Below are 24006 nucleotides of genomic sequence, written 5' to 3'. Positions count from 1 at the left end.
AGCCTCTCAGGCCTGGTATCCTAGTCACTTTGCAGTAGACCTTGGTATCACTGGTACGTTCACGATAGAGGCCATAATCTAGAGCCTACCCCAACTCTTTAGAGAAACGTTGGCTTTCTGAGCTATGGGATTTCCACCAGGGTTTGCTCTCCAGCCCCAGCATAGGTGGTGTTTTCGGGGAATCCTCAAAATCACTTTCGCTGGGCTTCAATGAAATGCCAGGATGTTGGGGAGAGAAGGTTGCTGAAATCCAAGTTCATCCAAGGCCTTGCTTCCATCATTCAGCACCTTCTCCTTCCCCTATCAGTGGACCCCTGGGGGCGTTTGGGGGAGAATCCTACTCCTTTCTCTCCCTTTTTGGGCTCAGAGTTGGGAGTTTTGGGAGACAGGTATAGTTTTGTGTTAGAAATGCTGCCTGGCGTAGGGGCCATCAAGGAGGCTTATTCCTACACTGCAAAGCTTTCTCTTCATGAACTCCAAGACTAGAGTTGTTTGGCTGTCACAGCATGGCTTGAATTTCCTGTGCTGGTACATATTCCATCTTTCTTTCCTAATCTGTTTTAGCACAGCTAAGCAGATCACTGTCCTGTGCCATTAACTGTGGATGCTTTTAGCTGTGTTTAACAGCAGAAACTAACTTAACCAGCTGAAATGGAAGGAAGCTGTTCTCTCGCATAAGCTGTCTGGAGCTCAGAAGGGCTTGTGGTTGCTGGTGTGTCATTGAGGATCCAAATTCTTTCCAACAAGCTACTCTGTCCATTGTAGTTTGTTGGCTCTGCTGGACAGCTGGCCTCCCTCAGCCACAGAATGCTCAGTCCCAAGCTGTACATTGCTCTTTTGGGGAAGCCATTTTCCAGAGGGTGCCAGCCAATTTGTCCTTGTGTCTCATAGCCTAAATTGGGTCACATACCCATTCTTGAACCAACTGTTAGTAAAGGGAATAGAATTATTGAAGAATCAGGTACTCCTGTAAGTTATTTTCATTCCTGGAGTGTCTTTGTCTCATTTGCAGGCCAGTAGACCTGACTTCCCTTCCATCTTAATATACTCAATAGCTATCTCCTGGAAGAAGGCCTGGCTGTACGTTCCCGCCCCCACCCCCCCTTCTTATTGATTACTGCTAACTAATCCCAAGTGCTGGCTACCCTTTCCTTTTTTACCTGCCCCCCCTTAGCTTCCATGAGATTCTCTGTGGTCCTGTTTTTTCACTTTGAGGCGGTCTTGCATGTCCTTCTGGCCTTGATTGCTGCTAAAGTTCTCAGAGTTGTACCATGTAAGACATGTTAGCGGAGACAGCACTTTCTCCTGCCCTTATCCTTTGTCTGCCTCTTAGCTCATGAAGACTGCATTAGCTTCCTCTTCTGCCTCTACTCTGTCCCATTCACTAGAGTAGTTTTTGTTAAGATCTGCGTAACTAGCTTCTGCTCTTTTCTCAGCAACATATTTCCTTCTGGCTCCATCTCACCAATTATTGGCTGATGGCTTTTCCCTTTGCTTCGTGCCTACACGTGTTTGTTTGTCATCCCAGCTTCTAGCCTGAAAATAAAGCTCTTACTGACAGCTCCAACCCAATCTTCCCTACTCTACACCTAAAACTGTTGGTTCAGCATGAAAGAGGACACAGGAAAGATGAAACTGATTCAGGTGTCTGTGCTCTGCCACTGTTCTTCAGAGACGTTTCCAGTTTCAACTAGGAAACAAGGCATTTGGGAAAAGTCTAAACGGCGTATTTCTGTAGCTGAGGAATTACAGTCAGCTCATCCCACTGGGGGAGGGAGTGCTAATGAAGTTGAAGTACCAGGAAGAAACAGACCTCATGCTCAATCCACAAAGCCAGATTTTTGGTGAAGGACAACTTGCTTTCTTGTGTTTCTGGATGCACTGGGCAGGGTGAGCAGCTCCAGGTTTACTGGCTACACCCAACACTCAGGCTGTTTTTCACCCTTGTAGTCAACATCCAATCACCTTACCTACTTTACCTGTGAATGAGAATGGTCTTATTACTTGACCCTCTAGTATGAAGTCAAAGTAGCTTTAATGGCCCTAAATGGACAAGTATTGAGAAATTAGATGAGTTCAGTTGAGGAGCTTGTAAAATAAGATTGTCACCTCAGAGCAATAGGACTGAAAAACCTTCAGTCAGCAAAGGAGACTCAAGACCATAGAGTATTCTGGTAGGATCCTTTTTTCCAGAATGTGGTGCATGAAATTAAGGTGAATAATGAAAGTAACTGTGAGCTGAGGAAGGAGATACAACACAAGGGATCAGTTAACACAGACACCAGAGTCTTGAGGGAAGTTCTATATGGAAAAAAATTAGACTGAATCAAGAATCTGAGACCCCATTTTGCCCTATAGGGGGACTGACCTGGAGAACAGGAAGCCAACCAATTGTTGACATTTGCCCCAGTAAATGTGGATTTGTTTGGGAGAAACTACCATAATATACATGATTACCTAGTAAACAGACATGGGTTTAATTTTAGAAACTATACACTGTAATCTGGTATTAGCCACAAAATACCTGTAGTGTCAGCCCACCCTAAACTGACCCATTGAGGTCTTCAAGGCCCAAGAAAGAGGGCCATAGCTTCCTTTTCCTAAATGAGAGTTCAATTCCATGAGCTTTAAAGAAAAATTAAAACTTCAGATAATCTCCCTCAAGGAAGGGATTCAGGAAGAAAAACACAACAGTGCCGTTCACTTCATTCAACACACTTAGCATATGCAACTTTAATAGACCAAAAGAAAAAGTTCCAAATGTACAAGTGGAAAAAAAAAATCCAAACTTGACACAGGCTTAACTAATGTCATCTACTTTTATGTACAGCTGTATAAGTTCAAAAAAGCTATCCTATATGTATGTACAAAAGTTGTTTATACACAGGTCTGTACACAAGGTTCTATACATTTATTTCCTTAGAACCCTTAAGGTGTCACCTCTTGGTGAAGACACCAACACTTCATTCACATATCTTACAAAAAAAGACTGTTTCCAGGACTGACAACACCGTGCATCCTGTATTCAGACCACGTAGGTTCCACTCGGTTAAGTTCCTTCTGTCAGGATGCAGACCACACCAGGTGCCTGGGTGCCGTGAACAGCTTTGCTCAGAGTGCCACAAAGTAAAGGCCCATAAATCAACCCGAGATGAGGAAGCAGAGCTCTGACCAGGTGCCACCAGGGTCCAGGCTCCGGCGAGCCTGCCTGCCTGTTCACTGTCGGTATTCCAGTTCATCTACACTGATGACCTTGGCGGGCATGGAGGGTAGGGGCTGCTGCAGCACATCCGAGCCAAACCACTTGGCGAGGCCCACTGGGGAGCTGCTTCTCTGGCTGGGGCGGTGCTCCAGCTGGGAGTGCATGTGGGGCAGGCTGGACCGGCTGGGCACATTCTGGGGTGTCGTCTGAACGCTGACAGCTGCTGCCTGGGAACCAGAGCCTGGAGGATGGAGAACTGTGGGGATAAGAGGGGAGGTTACTACTCAGCGCACAAGGCAGGAAGTAGTTCTCTAGGGCCCTGCTTCACTCAAACCCTATCTATAAAACTCCAGAATTCTTTACCAGATGATCGATTCCAGGCTTCTTTAGGAAACCCCTCTGCAAAATACCAGAAGAGAGTACCTTGGGAAGCTGAGCTATTCAGGAGCCATCCATACTGAGAACCCATCCTAGATGACATCACTACTTCACATGACAAGCAGCCACATCACAGAAGCACTGACATGAGCTGGTGAGAGCATCTACTCTTGGCAGTCCCTATGCTGAACTGTTGGAAGGATTCTCAGCCTCCTCTCCTAGGAGGCAAAGGACAAAAAAAGCCAGAGCACACCTGGCTCTCCCACTGTCTTCACAGGGGTTCCAAATCCCAGAGGTTGGTTTACTTCATCCTGTTCTCTGGTTACACCCCTATCCCAGTCTTGCTAGGATAAGTTAAAGAATGATGGTCGGTATCATTTCATCCCCTTCACTGGGAACTGGTCCAAAAACTCTGAGCCTATTCAGCCCATCCTCAGCTTACCTGGCCCATTCCTGAACCTACCTGAGCGCTGTAGCTGCTGTTGCATCATTGCCAGATGCAGAGGTGTCCCAGGACGAGGGTTTAGGAGAGGGTGACTAGTGGCAGGTAAAGGGTAAAAAGGTTGACCCAGGATTGGGCCAGATATTCCCTGTAAATGAGTAAGGTCCATCCCAGGAGGAAGCACACCTATTGGGCAGAAAGAAGAAACGTGAGAAATACTCTACCTGGAAATTTTTAAGCTTGGCTGTACAGTTTTGCTAATCTGAAAGTTTATTCAGAATGAAGAATGCTTAAGCTAGGTTCCTAATCTTTTAGTGGACAAAGGGATAGATTAGATTGGACCTACTGGTTAAAATGGAAAAAAAAACCTAGTAACATCTTTCTAAGGATGCAAACCTCCCACAGCACAGCATGTCATCAGTTCTAGCAGCTGCTGCCATGGCAGGTCAGACTCACCAGCTTGGAGCAGACTTGGAAGATGCTGTGGATGTACTCCCTGGGCCAGCATCCTTTGGACCAACCCTGGGTGAAGCTGGTGAGCAGGCCGCACAATTGGGACGTGGGGGACAAGGGGAACTTGGTGGACAGGGCGGAGAAAAGGTGTTCCTGGAACTGGGGATGCCAAGGTGGGTGTTTTTCTCCCAGTTGCTTTAGGTCGATAATCTTGTTCTTTGGTGTAACGGTTGGTCTGGGACAGTGGGGTGGAACATGAAGACCGCTGCAGCGTTGACAGTTTGGGATTTGTAGTGGGAGAAGAGTTTCTATCAGCAGTGGGCACAGAGTTGGATGACAGGAGGTTCTCTGTAAGGATTCAGACAGAATATTTTGGTCCTCCCAATGATCCAGTAACTCATTTCTTAGAAACTTCACAATCCTTATTCGATCCCCTCAACAGATAGAGAGAACTGCACCAAAGGGACCATCATTTTGCCTTATGAACAGGCCCAGTCAAGGTCACGGGAGTCAGGGACAGAGCTGAGACTAGACTCCACGTTTTCCAGGCTTCCAACACCTTGCTGGAACACAGTTCATTTTTGCTACACTCTAAAAAACCAAAGGCTCTGAAGTGATAACATATAAAAAGCCTGCATCTTTGTTCTTACAATCCCCTCGACCCAGGAACAGCTACGGGCAAGCTAGCCTGGCCCGTCAGGCCCTGTGGTCCAACTCAGCTGGGCACCTGCTCTGCCCCAGGGCCGTGGTCTGGGATCTGCGGGGAGCTAGTCCTATCCTAATCAGCTGCTTGGGATTAACATGCTTTTTAGCCTCCCGGGGAGATCAAGTGAGTAAAATTATGCAAATCCATCACAGCAGAAAGCTTAAAGAGCAATTACAGTCTGGTGAGGGAAACTGAACTGCCTTTTAGTAGGACCAATAGGATTTCCTTTTTCCCAGAAGCTTTCGCAGAGGCAAAAAGCTCTCAGACCAATACTCTAACCTATGTAAGCCTCACTTATTAGAATCTGTTTTGCCATGTCTTTAACAATCCCAACTGTGCAACTCCTAAAAACCTCTCTAATTTTCTATACACTTTTAAGGCTCTCACACACCTCCTATATGCTTCACCCACTGCACAGAATTTTTATTGGATAATTAGTCTCTGCAGACTAGAGAGAACCTTTCAGAAATAAAACTGAACTTTTGTTAATCTGCCAAATCAACATACTGATAATTCAAGCCTAAATAGGGATCCTAAGCTAACGCTTGCTCTTGCTATCTAACACTAGCATTCATACCGCATTAGATTGGTCAGAATTTCTAGTGCCTAAGTGACTATGAGCTGACCAGCCCTTCTCATTGTTAGACCCAGAACCGTGGTCCAAAGCAGCCAGGGGTCTTGCCCAGGGCTTTGCAGAGAATCAGGTCGGGCTGGTCAGCACGCAGGCTGATGCTCTCCGGCACGCTTGTCGGGCAGCACATCCTCAACAGCTCTGCAGTACCTTCACTGGCCTTCTGAGTGTCCTCTTTACTGTCCCCAAGAGCTGCTTTTCCAGATGCTGGCTCCTCCTTGCTTTTCTCTTTGCTCTCGTACATCTTACGAATCACTGAGGTAGGAGTGAAGGAAGGAGAAAGCTGCAGAGAAAAGCAATTTGTATTACCACATTCTCTAAATGCCTTTCGGTCAGGATTAACTGGCCAAACTACTCAAGGTGGAGAGTCCCCTTCTGTCTATAGGTGGCTGAGGCCAACTGCAATATTCTGGTGATTAGCTGCTGGAAGAAACAGAATGGGCCAAACAGGCAGTGTCTCAAGTGCATCATCCCTTGCTCACAATTCACTCTCATCAAAACCTAGATTGAGCTCTAAGACAAAGGTAGTTAAAGCACAGAAACTTCAACCTACCTCGTCTGTGGTGACGGGGACCTGCCTTTGCAGCCTGCACTTCGGCCATTTCCCCAGCACACGATTAGGCTGGGAAGGTGGAAGAACACGGCCAGAAGTACACCCTGGAGCAACAACAGCCCTTCCAGCTGGGAAAGGACATTCCAGAGACAACCCCAGAACCTAAATCTCTCTGTACTCCTACGGTTTTCCATCTTAACTCGGCAACCAGAAAATCCACAACTGTCTTCTTCCAGGTCTCCTCAGCTGCCAGTACTCACCATGTGGGGTCACTGTTCCCATCTCTGCACAGCCTATTTTTGATGATTTTATTACACACACAACTTTTCTCATTAAACCCCAAATCCTTGATGACAGGAGACAGCATGAATTATGAACAGAAAAGCTCCTTCGAGATCCTGCCTTCAGGGTGCTCAGTGCAAAGCCCCACCTGAGGTCCTGAAGTAGAGGTAATAATAGGCTTTTCCCCTTGGCGTATCAGCTTTGATTAGGTGGTAAAGGTCGGGGGGGGGGGATGAAACCTAAAAAAAATGATGCTGGCACAAGAGTCAGCTGTAAAATAAGCAAGCCCCTCTGTACCAACCTTAATTTTTTTTTTCTTTTTTAGGTTGGGGGAGGCAATTAGGTTTACTTATTTTAATGGAGGTCCTGGGGATTGAACCCAGGACTTTGTGCATGCTAAGCCTGTGCTCTACCACGCAGCCTGAGTTCTTGTCCTTGAGATCTGAGTCTGAATTTGTGAACTCCCATCATGGTTTCTTTCACCAGACTCCCCATGATCCAACCCCAGTCACCCCATCTACCTCACCTTCTGTCTTTCACCCCTGTCCTCCCCTGCTCCCCCCTTTAACTGCTCATTTGTTTGAACATACTACTCCACTGGGTATGCTCTGGCCCATACTCATCCAGCTGCTAGAACACACTTCCCCCAATCTAAGGGCTTCACTAGAATCCTAAGACTTAGACTGTATCCTGAAAAGAGGAAGAACTAATAAACAGGTGGTCATAAAAGTCGAGTAAATCAGTGGCTCCTGTGGAAGGCACGCAAGGATATTTTGCGGTACACAGTGATACAACATAAGCACAACCAAACAGGGAGAAGCCCAGAAGTCATTCACAAAGGCAAAGGGCACTGACCATGCTTGTGATGGAGGCAGCGGGGGCAGGGGAAGAGGAATTCCCTCGGTGCACAGGGGCTGGTGACTTGGTCACTCGCTGTTGCCTGTGAACAAACCAGTTATCAGTGTGATCCCCAACCTGCTCCAACTCCAAGGTCTAAAAACCACATAATACTCAAGGTCAGCCTACGAAGCGTCCCATTTCCTTTCTCTAATTCAATTCCCCAAGCATTTAATGAATGCCTAACATATGCAAAACCACATGCTAAGTTCTGAGGGAAGACAAAGCTTAATGAAACATGGTTCTGGGCCTTGTAAGAACTCTCCTCCAGCGGGGAGGCAGTTACTAATGTAGGGCAAACAAGGCATGTTGATGTTAGACACCAATGGTGTACAATGGGAAAGTGAGGGGCAGAGGGATGAGAGGATACTCCTGCCGCAGGGACGCTGGGAAAGCTGCTCTGGGAAGGAGCTGCATTAAACTGAGTGTGCCAGTGAGAAGCTACAGACGGAGAACAACGATTCAGGCAGAAGGAGCAGGTACGGGGAAGGCCTCAGGAACGGAGGCTGGCCCAGGGCTGATGTGTAGGTTATCTGCTGACCACACCAGTGACACAGGCTAGGGAGGGCCTTCATTCTGTAGGCCGGCTATGCTCCAGAGGGTAGGGAGCACGCTGCCTGGCGTGGAACTGCTGCTGTGGGAGACACTGGTTCAAATCAGTGCTAGAGCACCAAGAGTTTCAGCTGTTTTTTGGGCCCAGTTACATGCAGCATTCCTTGCCACTCCTGGTCTACACACAAGGTTGATCACAGGCCTCCCAAATACAATTTAAAAGAACAGACTCCCCATCTCTCCTAACTTGGAAGAAAACAGGGAACAGCTGACCAAGACAAACAGGCTGAGAGAAGAATTTTGTGAGCCCATTGACTAATCAAACCTTCACTGCATTTCAGCCATGTTACACCTTGTACCACAAAGGCCAAGGCCCAAGTACACTCAGTGATTCTGTAAATTCTCTGACTCATAAGCAGATGGGAATCCTAAGCTCATGGCTTCTTTCCAGTCTGTACCAGGTAAGCCCCAGTGCTGCCACAGTGAGACTGAGTATGATGACAAAGGGGGAGAGAGAGAGAGCAGTGGTATTCTGGGTGGTTAAGAGGTAACCCCAAATCTGGTGGTTCTGCACGACCTATCATTTATTCCTTCTGATAAACATATTTGAGCACCTACTATGTGCTAAACACTGTTTTAGGTGCTGGGGATACAGCAATAAAGTGAAACAAATCTCTGCCTTCATTACATTCTTGTGTTTGCAGGGTAAAGACGGGTTACTATGGGCAATAAGAGAGAGAAAAAAATATAGTCTGCTAGAGGATATAAGTACAATACAAAAATAAAGCGAAGCAAGGAGGAATCATGTCTGCCAGGGGACACAACTGTATACAGTGTTCAGGAAGGGCCTGCCATTCGATATAAAATCGAAGGCTCCGCAGGCACTGACTTGGATCTACCTGTTAGTTTCAAGTAAGTCATATTTAAAAAATCTGTTTCTTTGTAAAATTTAGTTCTTTAACCCCATCTACCTCCTAGAGTTGTTCCCAAGAGCAAGTAAAATTCTGCGTATCAAAAGTGCTTTGAAAGAGTATGGGTACTAACTGGTCTCAGTTTTCTGAAAGTGTCAACGTATAAAACCAGCTGAAGCAAGACACTGAGACACTGATATGGCAATTTTAGAAATGACTTCTTAAACAATGTGACTTCTAAATAATATAAGAAAACATAAATACATTTTAATTACCAAGTACTATATGGGGCAGGAATATAGTGTTCAATAAAGTACATTTTGGTGATAAAACTAAAAATATGAAGGTGGTGATTACTTTTAAGGGCTTGACAACGGTCACTTCTAGGGGAGAAAAGGTATTATTGAGACAAGGCACATGGAAGGCTTCTGGGTAGCTAACAAGGGAGATCTGCCTTATAATCAGCTACACATTTGTTTAATGCAGTTTTTTGTGTCTGTTCCATGTCACAATAAAAAAGAACAATACTGCTACCCCTTTTGCCCCCAATTCATGGTTCACTTCATCTCACTACTTGTTGCAACCAGCAGAGAGAATGCGAGGAGAGTGAAACCAGCGATTGTTTGTTAACAGCTCTGTTCAGCAAACCCAAATCAAGGGTCAGTCTGACATTTAACAAGGAATCTGTGGGGAAGGAAGCTAAGTGGAGTTTTATTTTTCATCATCTCATCAGCATAACTGCAAACAAGTAGCTATGCTACCTACACTGGTAAAAATGAATCCTTTAAATGAATATAAATAAAATTACATAAGATGACAAACCTATGCCCCTGCAGTAGAATTCAATCATATGATTTTCTCTAAACTTTCAGGAGATGGAATTGGCACCACATATCGTACAGAATGTCAGTGCGTACAATACAAGTTATACTACGGATAACTAATTTGCTACTCTGAGGAAAAATAATTTATAAATCTCCACAAGGGTAGGATTAGTAATTTACCTGTTTCTGAATCCGTCTCTGGTTCTGTCCGCTTGCGGTTTGCCAAAGCCAGGCTGGTAGAAGTTTGCTGCCTGCACTGCAAGGTCGTGCGGCAGGGCCAGCCCCTCCAAAGCCGCCTGCTGCAGTTCTAGCTGGCTCATCTGCTGAACAGAAGTGGCAGAGGAGGGTTAGCAGAAGAATGAGGACAGTCAACACACCTTCTCTCTTTGCTCACTTAGAGAAAGTATATTTAAGCAGCACCTGAGAGAAATTAGATATTGCAAACGTAACTAATTGTGCTGCCAATCCACTGAACAGGATTTTAGCTATTTAAGTATGACTTCACATGTTCATAGTTCATATAATTTCACCAACTTTCTAGCCTTCATTGGGCTTGAATTATAGTTCAAAACCACTTCCAAGCACTGTACCAATTTAATGCTCCATCCCACAAGCAACAGTAAGGGTGAAAAGCAAGCCAACAGACTGAGTGCGAGAAAGAGCTCGGCCAGACCTGGGCTGTGACAGGGCTCATAGACTTGCGCATGCCTTGGAATGGATCTCCGAGTAGCTGCTGTGGTCCTGGTGTGAAACCTGTTGGAAAGTTACAGTCTCCGTGAGTGTCAAGACAGCAGCCGCCCACCAGGCAGGCATCATCACTGATGCATGCTGCTCCACGCCAAAGACCACCTCTGCCAGGAAGTACTGAGATCCTGGGCTGATGATGCCTCTCTCCTGTGCGCCCACAGTGGGCTAAGTGGACCTCAGTCAGATCATTTAATGACCCAAATTGCTGGTGTATCTATTTTCCTCAATAAGCTGTCAGCTTTGTCCCTTTTAGAGCTGAGTCCTCTGTCTGTTAGAGAAGATCTTTTCTAGCTAGTGATCTGGCCCACCATCATCAAGCCAGCTGATACCAAAGCAGAGACCAGTGCTTTGTGGTTCATACTCTTCCCACTGCATCCTCCTAACTCTGGAAAGATTGCAAAAACTTCCTTTCAAGGTATGACTGGTGGGGGCCAGAGCAGCCAGTAGCCCAACGTGGTCCAAGGTGGTAGGGACACTCTGAGAATCTGCACAACACTTTGCTAAGACAGGCTTCTGAGTGCTTCTTCCATTCATTCTTCTTAAATTCATTCTAATTTAGCCACAAGACCTAACAGTTGATTGTGCACAACTTCATTAGGCTGGTAGAGAGCCACACCCTGACTTCTCCATACAGGAAAAACCTAAGGAGCCAAAATAACTTTTTTTGCTTGAATTCCCAAAATAAGAAAGATGACTGAAGAGCTGGATCCAATTTAGATCAACCTCAAGGAAAAAAAATACAAAACTGTAACACGAACATACTTATCTGGAAGAGCAGGTAGATAATAAGCTATTTTCCTCATTTGTGTCCTCACCACCCACTGAAAAAAGCATAATAAATGAATACATTTCTTTTTAAACTGTTTAAGGATGCCCATGAAAAAGAGCTGGCCAGTTCCAGGGGACTGGTACAACTTCTGCGGGGGAAGGGGAGGGCATGATGACGGGGACAGGCCTGCGTCTGCGAGCATTTACCAACTGGTGAAGGTATTCTCGGACGAAGGTAGTCGGCTGAGGCTGCTCTTGTTTGAAATGCCTGTGACAAGGGAGGAGAGGGTGCTCTTTGGCCCAGTAAAGATGTCGTAGGCTCCAAGCTCCCCATAAGGCCACTCAGAAGATTGGAAGAAGCAGGTCTCTGAACTGGTGGACCCAGAAGTTCCTAAAGGCAGAAACGTCAAATCGTTGTGAACAAACCTGGTCCTTCCTCCTAGTCAGAGGTTGTGGATTATGGATTAAATTTTTGAAATCAATGATGAATCTCCCTCATTCTCCACTGACAAACTTGGCACATACACACACAACAAATTTCTCTGTACGTTCAGCTAGCAACATTTCCTTTAAGTTAGTGCTACAAACATAGGTTAGATACTTTAAATCTCCAAAGAAATTGCAAACTTGCAAACTGGAAATCAAGGGCTTAGTCTGTCCTCTTTTTTAGCCACCTCCCCACCCCACACTGAGATTAACAGTGACACAACTATGCCAGGCAGTGACACCACATCCTTCATTGCGAGGCAGCATGGAACTGGACCACTACACAAAACCAGTTCAGAGGACTACTGTTCAGGACTCCAAGGCCTTGGTATAAGATTGTGAAGTACCTGCAAGATGTTCTTAGGGACAGGCTGGCCTGGAATCTCAGCAGGGGACATCAAATGGCTTTCAAGGTTTCGCTAAAAAAGTCAAAGGAGAACTGGTTTTAAACTTCTACATATTTATAGATTAATTTGGGACCAAAAGAAAACACTAAAAACTACCCAGGGAGTTGGCACTTAACTGCAGAATGACGTCCCAATCACAGAAAACTAACTGAGATCAACTTGTTCCACCCTCTCATCACACAGATCCCAAAGATCTGGGAACAGGAAGAATCTTCACATGTATGTGCAAAGTCCACTCAGAGACCCTCAGACAAGGTCGTTTCCTCTCTGTGGTAAGCTCAAGTCCATTTACTATTTCTAACATTGTGACCAAAAGGGGAAAAGAAAAATGGTGAAATAGGGGAACGCTTATTTAGCAGGAAGCCGCAAGTAGGAACTTCTGATAATTTATACATTTTAATTTTTGAGACAACCTTTGGTACCCATTATCTTTAACATGTACCACAGATGGTACAAAAAACCTAGTAAACAACATGTCAGTTTGGCCAGAATTGTTATAGTTCAGGAAATCTGAACTTTATTGTTTTGAACAAACTGTTCTGTAATGTATGGTTATCTCCAATATGACTGAACCGAAATGGATGGCGGGAGATCAGAAATAGTACACACATAACACACACAGTTGCAGTAATTACAGACTTGATTTCTCAGGTGGTCCATGACTTAACAACAACATGCAAATCAAGCAGTATTTTGGGACAATACCTGGTGCACTTCTTACATTATTTCCTTGTTGCTTTCTTTCTAGGTTGAGTTTGTATTACTCTTTACCTAGCAACTTAAATTGTATCATCCATTCCTTTCTGCATGTATTTGAGGCTCATTCCTTGAACTGAAACCAGACACATTTCAGAGCACAGAAACCCCAACCTCACACCCTAAAATCATACCTGAAACAAAAATATTCTAAAGCATCAGGTAAACTACTGAGTTCCCCCACTCCCGTTTCTTAGTCACTCATACACCACTGTAGTCGGCATCCAGTCACCAAGGTATAAAGGTCACAAGAAAGCAGAACAGGATAGTCTGCAGTCCCTTTAGTCCTCATTTGAAAGCATTCACATCTAGTAATTCTTTGTAGGGAAATTATTCTAAAGCAGCTTACAAGGAACATTCCCCTGTGACTGGCGTGGTGTGGTCAGACGCACAGGAACAAGCCTGTCTGAGATGCCTCCCTTCAGAGGCAGAGAGTCAGACAGGTAGGCCAGGGACAATGGCCCCTATTAGGATCTGACACTAACTGCTGGTCAGATAAGAAACACCAAAGATCAGCTGCCCTCCATTGGTACGAGGCGCAATGAGTCAAACAACTACTGCCGTGGTTAACCTGTAGTTCCCAGACGAGACGGCGTCAGGAGAAAACGAGGCAAAACTCAATTTGATAAATTTGCTGTAACTCAGCAACTAGAGTAAGTCTGTGTTTATGTTTTTATTATTCAGATTTACCCTGTTTCTCCTATCACTTTGTAGCATCAAGGGTTAGCAAACTGACAGACTATGACTGAGAGCCACCCTCTAACGTGTTGTAACAAAGACCAGTATGTGCTACATACCTGCGTTTACTGACATGCAGGCACCCTGTAACCCTACTGAACGCCTGAAGGTGTTTTACAAGTTTGCAGTCAAAGCTTTTTCTATTAGTAAATTAACAGAAAGTAACTGTCTTGAAAAACCCATCTTAGATACTTTACAATAATATGTATAACTGTCAACAGCCTAATCAAGCAAGCAAATGATCCCAGGTGTCTGGAAGTAACTAGAAGGTGCGAAAAGAAAGATTTTACTATGAAAATATGGTAAGTTACTTTAACTTAAGTAGCTGAATAAACAGAAAACTTTCTTGAGCTCATCCCGAAAGATATTTTTACACTTCTTTAGCAGTGAGTTAAGATAAGCAAGTGATGTCTGCATCTTTCAATCCATATACTGTCACCCACAACATGTACAGATTAACCACAAGCCTGCTTTTTTCTAGTAACAAACAGTACAGTGGTAATTAACACACAAAAGCATCAAGGACCAAATGACCACTAAAGAATTTCCAACTTACTCAGAATACCTTTTTAAAAAATCCATTTATTGCGATGGGAGGTGGAATAGAAAGAGGGGAAAGGAGAAAAGGCTGGGATGTGTGACAAATACTTACGCTGACTTTGGGCTGAGAAGGCAAAGTCCCACTTGCCTTCATGGTGCTCACTAGCTTGTTGAATGCAGTCATATCTCCATCTTTTTTGAGCTGTCGATTGCTGGTCACAGTACTCAGGGTCTCCTCTAAATGTTCTGCCATAAAAGGAGTCGAATTCTTCACTTGCTGGTCCACCTTCAGGCCCTTGAGCCCTGCTTCTACCTCTTCCACTGAGAGCACAACCCCTGAATGTGCTGAAAGGTTGGGAAAGTCCAGGTTAAGCCCAGCAAAGGAGTATGTTTTAGGAGTTCTTTTTGCTTAACATGATGGTGAAGGTGAAACCAATTTATTTCACAGCTGAAGTAAGGCTGTCAGAAAAGGCTGACACTAAAAACAGACCGACAGAAAAGACTTTCAGATCCTACAGGGGGACGTTTTCTAATGAGTCTTCCTGAGACCTGCTACCAGGGACAGGAATGCCAGGCAGCCCAACACCAGCAAGAGCGCCTCCTGCACCACGGTTATTACACGACTAAGGTTTATGCTAAGGGCTTTTAACCTGAGCAGGAACGCAGCAGCCTGGGGCAACGGCTGAGGAGCTGCCAAGTCACGCTCAGGAGGGCTACAACATTCACTGGACTGTCATAATCAGGCTCCAGGTGAGGAGGAGGGCTTGGAGGGAAAGTTCCTACCACTGGCCTCATGACCCACTGACTACTAGATTCTCAAAGAGGTGGTATTATTCGATTAGAAAGTGTTTTTGGGTGGGGGGTATAGCTCGAGTGGTAGAGCGCATGCTTAGCATGCACAAGGTCCTGGGTTCAATCCCCAGTACCTCCTCTAAAAATAAATAAATAAATAAGCCTAATTACGTCACACCCCCCACCCAAAAAAACAAAGAAAACAAAAAAAAGTGTTTTTGAAGAATATTAAACAAAACCCACCATCTATTTGACTTCTGATGAGATCAGCAGTCTGTTAGAATCAATTCTGCGTTTAGACTGATCATCCAAATGTTTCAGGTATCTAAAGCAGATTGTAATGAATACTTACAGCTCTCTTTAAGCTTTTCTTTATTTGCAGAAAGGCTGGAAAGGAGAGGTTTTAAATCCACTTTGGCTTTCTGTAGCATTTCTAGAATATCCACTTTATTTTCAGCATGGTCTTCTAATGGTATAGGAGCAAAATAATTCCCCGAGTTCTGTCCAGGAGAGAGGATGGCTTGTTCCAGACCTAATATTGCAAGTAAATATATTCATAATTAACTGGTCCTGATCAAGTACAAAAACATATCATCAACAATATTAAGAAGACACAAATTGAAGGTTTTATCAGTATCCAGAGACCCTTTAACGTTAATAGACCCCTGACTAATGAAGACAGAATGAACCATGTCAGAGAAAGCTCAAGTCTACATTCAAGGCCAGAATCTGAAGCACTTTTACCTGCAAGTCTTTCCAGTTCTTCATGTGGTGTTGACCCAAGACTGCTGGATCGGCTTCCTGATCGGCTCGGGTTAGAGAACCACCTACTGAACCGACTGGCAGAGACTGACCCTTCTCCCAAAACATCTTCTATCATCTAAAAAGAAAGATAAAAGGGGTTAAGATGATAGTTTCTAGGCAAAAAGGACAAGAAGGTTCAAATCTTAAGAAAGAGTCACTTACTTTGAAACTTCCTTTGATGCTGCTGATCTGAAGGTAAACACCCTCAGAACTTAGGATTTTGAACATCGTTAATTTTTCTTCCCCTCCTGGATCATTTCTGAGTAACCAAGACTTGGGCATAACCAGCCATGTACTTTCTAAGCATACAGAACAAAACCTCGGTGCCAAAGTATTCTGGTTTTCTATCTTTGCCTCGTTAGAAAATCCATGAATGTTCTAAGGGGGCATAGTTGCAAAATCAAATCAGCACCAGAGTAAAGCAGCCCATTGCCAGGCTGAAGAGTGGCCGTCAACCAAGCATGGAGAGCTGATGAAAAGCTCTGCTTCAAAGTTCAACATCCTCAAAGTTGTAATGAACACCACGAAATCCAATGCAGATAATTTTAGAACCCAAAAGCTAAAAAGTAGAGCTCATGAAGATCGCAATTCCAAGTCAAAGTTTAGAAAGTGTGTCAGAATTTGAAAGATGAACATTCAACTGATCTCTAAAATCTCTTGGAACTTAGTGGGAGGTTTTCAGGTGTTTGTTTTTGCTTAAATCTGACCTCCATAGTTTTTGGTTTAATAAGAGCAATTAAATGATGCTCTTTGAGTAGAAAAAATTTCTTCAACACTGTTTCATAGTAGTAATTTCTACTACCAACCCTTCTTAAAAACTAGATTTAAGCATTTTTTACCCGATTATAAATCTAATTAAAGATCCAAACTGATCTTTATGCAGTGTTATTAATACTTAGAAAAGACAAGATAAAGCAAACGTCAATCCAAAAATGAGGTACAGCCTTGAAAGTAAGGGAAAAACTTTCACTTCTATACCAATGATAAAAAACAGGGTTCCCCCAAAACCAGTACACAGATGAGAATTAGGAACTTTGTTTTATCTGAAGTCTAGAACTCAGTTTCTAGTCAAAGTTCAGTAGTGGAAGGTTACATTTATACTTTTATTCCTATCTGGAAGAATTTTCTCCTAACACATACCCAATCTAAGCCACAGACAATTCTCATGAATACAAGGATAAGGGATTTTAATTCAAGACATCAATTTGATTACCTGTGGAACTTCTATTTTCTCAGGTATTATGCAGTTTCAATCACATTCTAGCTGTAGACTCTCACACCTTAAATAGTACTGACTTTTAAGTGCATAATTTGCAATCATTAAATTATAAGACAAGCATTATGAAGTGATGTTTCACTGTGAGAAATTGGGAATTGTACCCAAAATACACCCACCTCGGAGATAAATAGGAATTATTTTAAAAATAAAAGCTAGAGCTATTAAAAATATTTTAATTTTGAAAAGACTTTGAAATTTTACAAATAGCAAAAATAGTTTTGCACTTTAATCCTTTTATTTCCTCTGATCATACTGTTTAGGAAAAAAGCCAGAAGATATATAGGAAGAACATGAAAAAGTGAAAGATGTGAATATAAAGTATGTGGTCATTTTCTAAAGATTTGACAGTAAGTGTTGAGAAAGTCATTTCCATATCTTGATCAGTGACTGTTTCTATTATAGAAACTAAGTTTTATTAAAGCCAAAACATAAGTAGAAACAAAATCACTTTTATACACATTTACTAGAAACGCCAATTTCAAGATACTAAAGCATTCTGAACAACAAAACAATCCTGAGTTTATCTGTTCAGTCATTTTTACCACAGAGCCAGTTGGGGCATTCTACAGTGGCGGTGCCTCGCCCCGTGCCTTGGTACAGGAGATGGAGACCTCAGCTCTGACCTCTGCTGCATCCTTGTCTGCTATCAATGGGTCAGGAAGAGGAGACTGAACTACATGCTGGGATGTTTCAGCTCTTTCCAGACTAGATTTTTAATACTTAAATATTTTACTGAGGTATAGTTGATTCACAATGTTGTTAGTTTGTGGTATTACAGCAAAGTGATTCAGTTAAACATAATTTTTTTCACTTCCTTTTCCATTATGGTTTATTACAGGATACTGAATATAGTTCCCTGTGCTATACAGTAGGACCTTGTTGCTTATTTTATATATAATAGTTTGTATCTGCTAATCCCAAACTAATTTATCTGTCTGCAACACCTATCCACTTTGGTAACCATAAGTTTGTTTTCCATGTCTGTGAGTCTGTTTCTGCTTTGTAAATGAGTTCATTTGTATCATATTTTAGATTCCACATAGAAGTGCTATCATATGGTATTTGTCTTTCTGACTTTTGTTACTTAGTATGATAATCTCTAGGTCCATTCATATTGCTGCAAATGGCATTATTTCATTCTTTTTTTATGGCTGAGTAGTATCCCACTGTGTGTGTATGTTTAATTGTGTGTGTGTATATATATAAAACATCTTTAACCAATCATCTGTCGATGGACATTTAGGTTGCTTCCATGTCTCTTGCCTACTGTAAACAGTGCTGCTGTGAACACTGGGGTCCATGAATCTTTTCAAATTATGTTTTTTTTCAGATAATGCCTAGGAATGGGATTGCTTGATCATACGGTAAGTTTATTTTTAGTTTTTTAAGGAACCTCCATATTGTCCTCCATAGTGGCTGTACCAATTTACATTCCCACCAACAGTGTAGGAGGGTTCCCTTCTCTCCACACTCTTGTCATCTGTAGACTTTTTAATGACGGCCATTCTGACCGGTGTGAGATGTTACCTCACTGTAGTTTTGATTTGCATTTCTCTAATAATTAGCAATGTTGAACATCTTTTCATGTGCCGGTTGGCCAGCTCATCTTCTTTAGAGAAATGTTTATTTAGGGCTTCTGCCCATTTTTTAAAATTGGGTTTGTTGTTGTTGTTATTGAGCTATATGAGCTGTTTGTACATTTTGGAGATTAATCCCTTGTCGGTAGCATTGTTTGCAAATATTTTTTCGCATCCCGCTAAGTGGTCTTTTTATTTTGTTTATGGTTTCTTTTGCTGTGCAAAAGCTTTTAAGTTTGATTAGGTCCTATTTGTTTATTTTTGCTTTTATTTGTATTGCCTTCGGAGACTGACCTAAGAAAACACTGGTACAATTTATTCCAGGGAACGTTCTGCCTATGTTTTCTTCTAGGAGTCTTATGCTGTCCTGTCTTATATTTAAGTTTTATATCTGAGGGATGTCGTACTGTTTCTACTTCAAAAGTCGAGAAAGACTAGATCTCACAACAGTTTAACAGCAACAACAATAGTATCCCATATTCCTTTTCACTAAAGGTTTTCGGAACCATCACATCACAAAGGTACCACCTAACAGGTCAGCCTTACGCAAAGAATGCAGATTAGTGCGACACCAATCGCCAGTGGTAAAAATCCACCTCCACAGTAAGCCTTAACAACAAACACTTATCTACTTAAAAATAAAAGTGGACAATGTTCTTATACATCTGAAGATTCTTAGTCCAATGCTAACAGCCTGGAAAAAGTGTTAACTGGTATAGAATTCTCACTTAGTCATTTCCACTAAGCCTCTCAAAACAATGCCAATAAAAATTCAAATAATATTTAAGAACAAAAGCCAAAAAACCCCAAATCATCTAGCACAACCATACTCTAAGAAGAGGTATCTTAAAGACTCGGGTCAAATTTAAGCCTGCAGTTGCACCATCCGTGTTTGTTAAGTGTGCTGCTACACTCACCGAAGCCAAGCACGGCACCTTATCAAGGTTAAAGAACTCATTAAAGTCAAATTCTCCTGGGGACTGCTCGGGCAAGACGGCGTCCCTCGGCACCTCCTGATCAGCAGCAGGCTCCTGGGCGAGGATGACCTCCACCTCATCCTCTTCGGCCACGCCTCCATTGCACTCGACTATGCCTGAAAGCAAAACCAGGACAAAGAGTCTGATCAAGCAAACCACTCCAGACTTACTCTGTGGCCTCAGTCACCATGCATGCAGAAGAGACACAGATGACTCTGAAAGCAGACTTCTCGTGCTGGTACAGGACGGGCAGCAGTAAAACAGCTCCCTTCTTATGGGAGCTGGCGGAGGGAAAAAGCCTTAATAACAAGCCAGAACACCAACACGACGTGGGATTACGGTCCCTCCTCTGTCCATTCTTCGTTTTCTATACAGTAGTGAATTTTTTTTTCTAATGTGATTTTTTTTTTTTTAAAGAATAGCCTTTGAGAGTCTCTTACTGCTTAAAAATGGAACCAATTTGGCTCTGCTTTCACTCACGCCTCTGCATCACCACGTTAAGTCGGGGTCAGCAACCTGAGGTATTTACGTGAAACAGCACAAAGTCAGTTTTCACTTGCCTACAGATTGCAGTTCATCCTTCAAGGCAAAGCTCAAATGTCACCTCTACTGGGAAGCTGGCCTGCCAGCAAAATAAATCACCACCTTCTCTATGATCTGTTCTCTCTGAGTACTTATTGCACTTTGTTATGGTAACCGTCTGTGGGACTGAACTTTCTGAGGGCAGGTTAAGCTGCTCTAATCAGCTTTGTCTTACTCTGTAGTGCCTGGTACATTTAAAGTTCAGTAACATCTGGTTGTTGTTAGGATGAGAAGGTGAGTTCTTAAGTGAAGCTACCAAGTGCTAATGTTTGAGGACACTAACATGTTAGTTCTAGCCAGAGGATGGGCAAAAAGCAAGATCCTTTGGATAAAAATAAACTTTTTTCTTTTAAAATTTAAATGCACTGGAAAATACTGGATAATCAACTTTTTAATTTGAAAAACAGAACTCCTAAAGCTCCACCCAGCAAAAGCACCTACATAAAAGCTGCCTGTAGTTTCAAGATCACAGCCGACATGAAGTTCTCCTAAAAAACAATGCCAAAATCTGGACCCATCGCTTCTCAGAAGTCCCCAACAGGACCACAGTCTTCGTATTATTCAGCCAAAATATTCCAGACAAAGAGAGGTTAAATGCTATCATCTGCCTTCATTCCAATAACACTTCAAAGAGCTAGACAGCAAGGCAGGGGACTACAAGAACTGAGAGGCCAAGTGGCTTGCTCACCCAAGGTCTCAAAGCTAGCAGGTGGCAGAATCTTCAGCCCTGGAAGGCCAGCAGCACTCTTCCACCCAGGCTGGCACATTTGGGAGCCATGGACAAGGCTACGGGCAGCCTCCCCCGTGGGTCAGCACATGCTTACTGCCAACCAGCAGAGGCAGGTGCTGTTCCTTAAAGACTGACATGTAACTACAATGACTGCTTTGGTGGAGATAACTTTCCTCATTTTATAGACAAAGAAACCCTGGAAAAGGTAGACAACTTAACAGCCTAATCAATGTCATTTGTGTCATTTTCCACTAGAGCAGAGCTTCTTCTGAACCCACTTTATCCACCAGAACCTGCCTGGCCACTTCAGGAGTGACGAGCCACATACACTGCTGCAGCTGTGTTGCCCTCACTTAAGGATGAGAGCTGGAAAAGAGTCGGTGCTCGGTTCATACACTTACAAAAGAAACTTTCTCCTATACTCTTATTTTGTGTTGAGATGAGGACATCTCTCAACAGATGAAGGCTCCTGAAAGCAGCAAGAGTGTTCCAGATGTAATTTTATGCCAGCTTGAGAGCAAACTGGGCTTGACAACTGAGAGCGGATAGGAATACGCATTAGCAGACAAACACAACTGGCCATTTATTACGATAGTCTCAAAAGCCAGGGACCCAGGAAAGATGATTAAGGGCACGTTATATCCCTTTTCAGAATGAGCATATACTTTCACTGGAGAGAATGCAAATTAAACTTTTCTATCAATGGAGGGTTTTAACCATTTCCTCCTTTTATGTAGTTTTTTGGTTTATAAACGTGATACATATTCAAATTGTTTCATTCATCACCATACATACAACACCTAGTACTGGGCCCTGTAGAGTGGGTGTTCAACACACACATTTTAAAATCATGCAGGCAAGGAAAATGTCTGTCTCGTTCACTGCTAAGCTCCCAGCACTACTGTGTGCCTGCAGGGAATTCTACAGGCTGAGTTCAATGGAAAGCTGGAATACAGACACAAAAATGGACTCAAAGGAACTCATCACCACCCCCTCTTCATTCTTGCAGCCAAGATGAAACGAGAGTACTTGTTTATCTTAAATACAGTAGCTAGGGCAGCCTAGGGACCTTCTGCAATCAACCAGTGGGGCAAGTGAGCCAGGCCCCCTGGGTTCCACTCGAGACTCTGCCATGGAACCTGCGTGACAGGGTCTCAGTTGTCACCTCAGGCCTATTACCTCTTTTTGCATCTATAAGGTGAGGAGGTGACACTATTTATCTATTTTGCTACTTTTGGTTCCTCCTCTGTTGAAACAAGAATGGCTGGAATTCAGATTTCAGCTGTTAAAAAAAGCACGGGCTTTTTCTCACCAGAAGCCAGACCTTTACCATGAGGTGAAAAGACCACACTGGCCAGTGCTGCTTTAGCCTGACTGAGAATGAGACAAGGGCACACCTCAGAGGCAGTTTAACAGCAAAGTCTCCCAAGTCACCCACCTGGCTCTTCACTAGCACAGGGCTGGCCACCTGAGAGCCAGGCACAGCCTGGCACACGGCTAGTGGGCTCCCACCCTGCACCAGGCACCCCGCACACATTAGCTCTGGCTTCTTCAGTTTAGCGAAGGAGACACCTGAGAAAGCAAGTTTGGGAGAAGCCAAGAAACAACCAGCTGACCTAAGGGAGGGCCCAACACCATGGGCTCTGAAGCACAAGCATCCTGTTCAACTCCAGCTTCACCATTCACTTTCTCAGTGTCCAAAGACAAGTCACAGAAGCCCCACGTGCCTCTATTTGCTCATCTGTAAGATGGGCCCAACAGCACCTACCTCACAGTAGATGTTAGGAGAAGCAGTATATGGACAAAACACTCACCACTGTGTCCAGTACACATGTTCTCAATAAACGAGACCCGTCGTTATTTCTACCACATGCACTTACCTCTGTGGAACCCTTATGAGTTCACACTGCTCTTACTGGGTAATGTGAGACTTTTCTGTTTAGCTCTACAGGCAGAAAAGTTGAAAGGAACAGTACAAGCTACACACAGTGAATCCACACTTAGGAAGCAGTTTCAAAATCAGGCTTCAACATTAAAAACTTGCCACTTTTTAACAACTGGTTTCCACTCCTAAGTGTACGATTAAGCCAATTATAAGCACATCTCATCTGAGAGCAGTGAGCTTCCCTCCCCGAAGTTTTTGCTGACCTTCCTTCACAGAGGCTGTCCGTCGCCTTGTTCTTTTTCTCCCCTTATGATCTTCTTCCAGTATCTTATCATCAAAGCCAGTCAGCTCAATGGTTTCAGACTGACTGGTCGGTCCAGCTGAGAACCACTCTGGTTCTTCTTCCGTGTAGGAATCATTTCTTCTACGCTCACCAAAGACACGCTTACTATCCCCAAACTCCCTCTGGAAAAGTACACAATGCAAGATAAAAAATAAGATTCTAGTTAAGGCATTTCTACCTCAATCAGGTCTTAGTGAATGAAATACTACTCAGTAGATCAATGAACGCCCTTTGCTGTAGACCTGGAGCACCTCCCCACCCCCAGCTCTCTCTGGCTTAAGAATGGGCTACGTTCACCCAGCATCACAAAGAAACGTGGTGAACACGTGAGGTGCCAGAGGATCGAGAAGACAAACCCTGAAACGCTTGTCCTTGTAGTCCCTCTCTCGGTCTCTGTCCCTCAAGTCCCGCAGGTCCTTATCGCTAAGACGGTGATCCTTCTCAAAGGTCCGAGCAGAGATTATCCTTCCACTGCCAATCCTTCGTCCACCAAGCAGGCGGAGCCCATCAGTGTCTTTCTCCAGCGGGCTTCCTGAGCGCCGGGAGCTAGTGGCAGCTGTTACGTGGCAGCCCCCTCCGAAGCTTCGTCTCTGCGGGCTGAGAACAACGTCTAAGTCATCTTCTTTCACACGCTCCCGTGGATCTGGAAAGATGCCGGAAAAAGAAAGTTAAGCAAACCAGCAAGGGCACTTTTGCTCCTCAGGTGGTCTGTCCATGACTGGTGGCCGTGGGGGTAATAGAAAAGTCACCACTAAAGCAGCTAC

General features: G+C 43.7%; 1 protein-coding gene and 1 long non-coding RNA gene across 9 annotated transcripts in view; one reads left to right on the top strand and one right to left on the bottom strand.

Moving 5' to 3' along the window:
* Positions 1–2704: 2704 nt before the first annotated feature.
* EIF4ENIF1 (eukaryotic translation initiation factor 4E nuclear import factor 1) overlaps positions 2705–24006 on the bottom strand; it is a 39438-nt gene continuing 18136 nt past the window's right edge. For 6 of the 8 annotated variants that reach the window (XM_072953592.1, XM_072953589.1, XM_072953590.1 and 3 more), the window contains 15 exons: positions 23599–23885; positions 23163–23364; positions 19643–19818; positions 15810–15945; positions 15418–15597; positions 14386–14618; positions 12180–12251; positions 11554–11737; positions 10505–10584; positions 10012–10154; positions 7503–7587; positions 5963–6095; positions 4479–4823; positions 4044–4208; positions 2705–3458 (listed from right to left, as the gene is read on the bottom strand). In XM_072953592.1, coding sequence (XP_072809693.1) covers positions 3217–3458; positions 4044–4208; positions 4479–4823; positions 5963–6095; positions 7503–7587; positions 10012–10154; positions 10505–10584; positions 11554–11737; positions 12180–12251; positions 14386–14618; positions 15418–15597; positions 15810–15945; positions 19643–19818; positions 23163–23364; positions 23599–23885 — 2663 coding nt within the window. In that variant the 3' untranslated portion in view covers positions 2705–3216. The remainder of the gene's footprint in view (positions 3459–4043; positions 4209–4478; positions 4824–5962; positions 6096–7502; positions 7588–10011; positions 10155–10504; positions 10585–11553; positions 11738–12179; positions 12252–14385; positions 14619–15417; positions 15598–15809; positions 15946–19642; positions 19819–23162; positions 23365–23598; positions 23886–24006) is intronic. The other 2 variants (XM_072953593.1, XM_072953594.1) reach the window with 1 other exon arrangement.
* On the top strand, positions 6106–9540 carry LOC140691008 (uncharacterized). The gene is made up of 2 exons (XR_012066450.1): positions 6106–8557; positions 8801–9540. It is a non-coding gene; the product is annotated as an uncharacterized lncRNA (long non-coding RNA).

The sequence above is a fragment of the Vicugna pacos genome, chromosome 32 (genome assembly GCF_048564905.1).
Source record: "Vicugna pacos chromosome 32, VicPac4, whole genome shotgun sequence".
Lineage (NCBI taxonomy): Eukaryota > Metazoa > Chordata > Mammalia > Artiodactyla > Camelidae > Vicugna > Vicugna pacos.
Note: the sequence above shows the minus strand (reverse complement) of the source record. Positions and strands in the feature narration are given on the sequence as shown.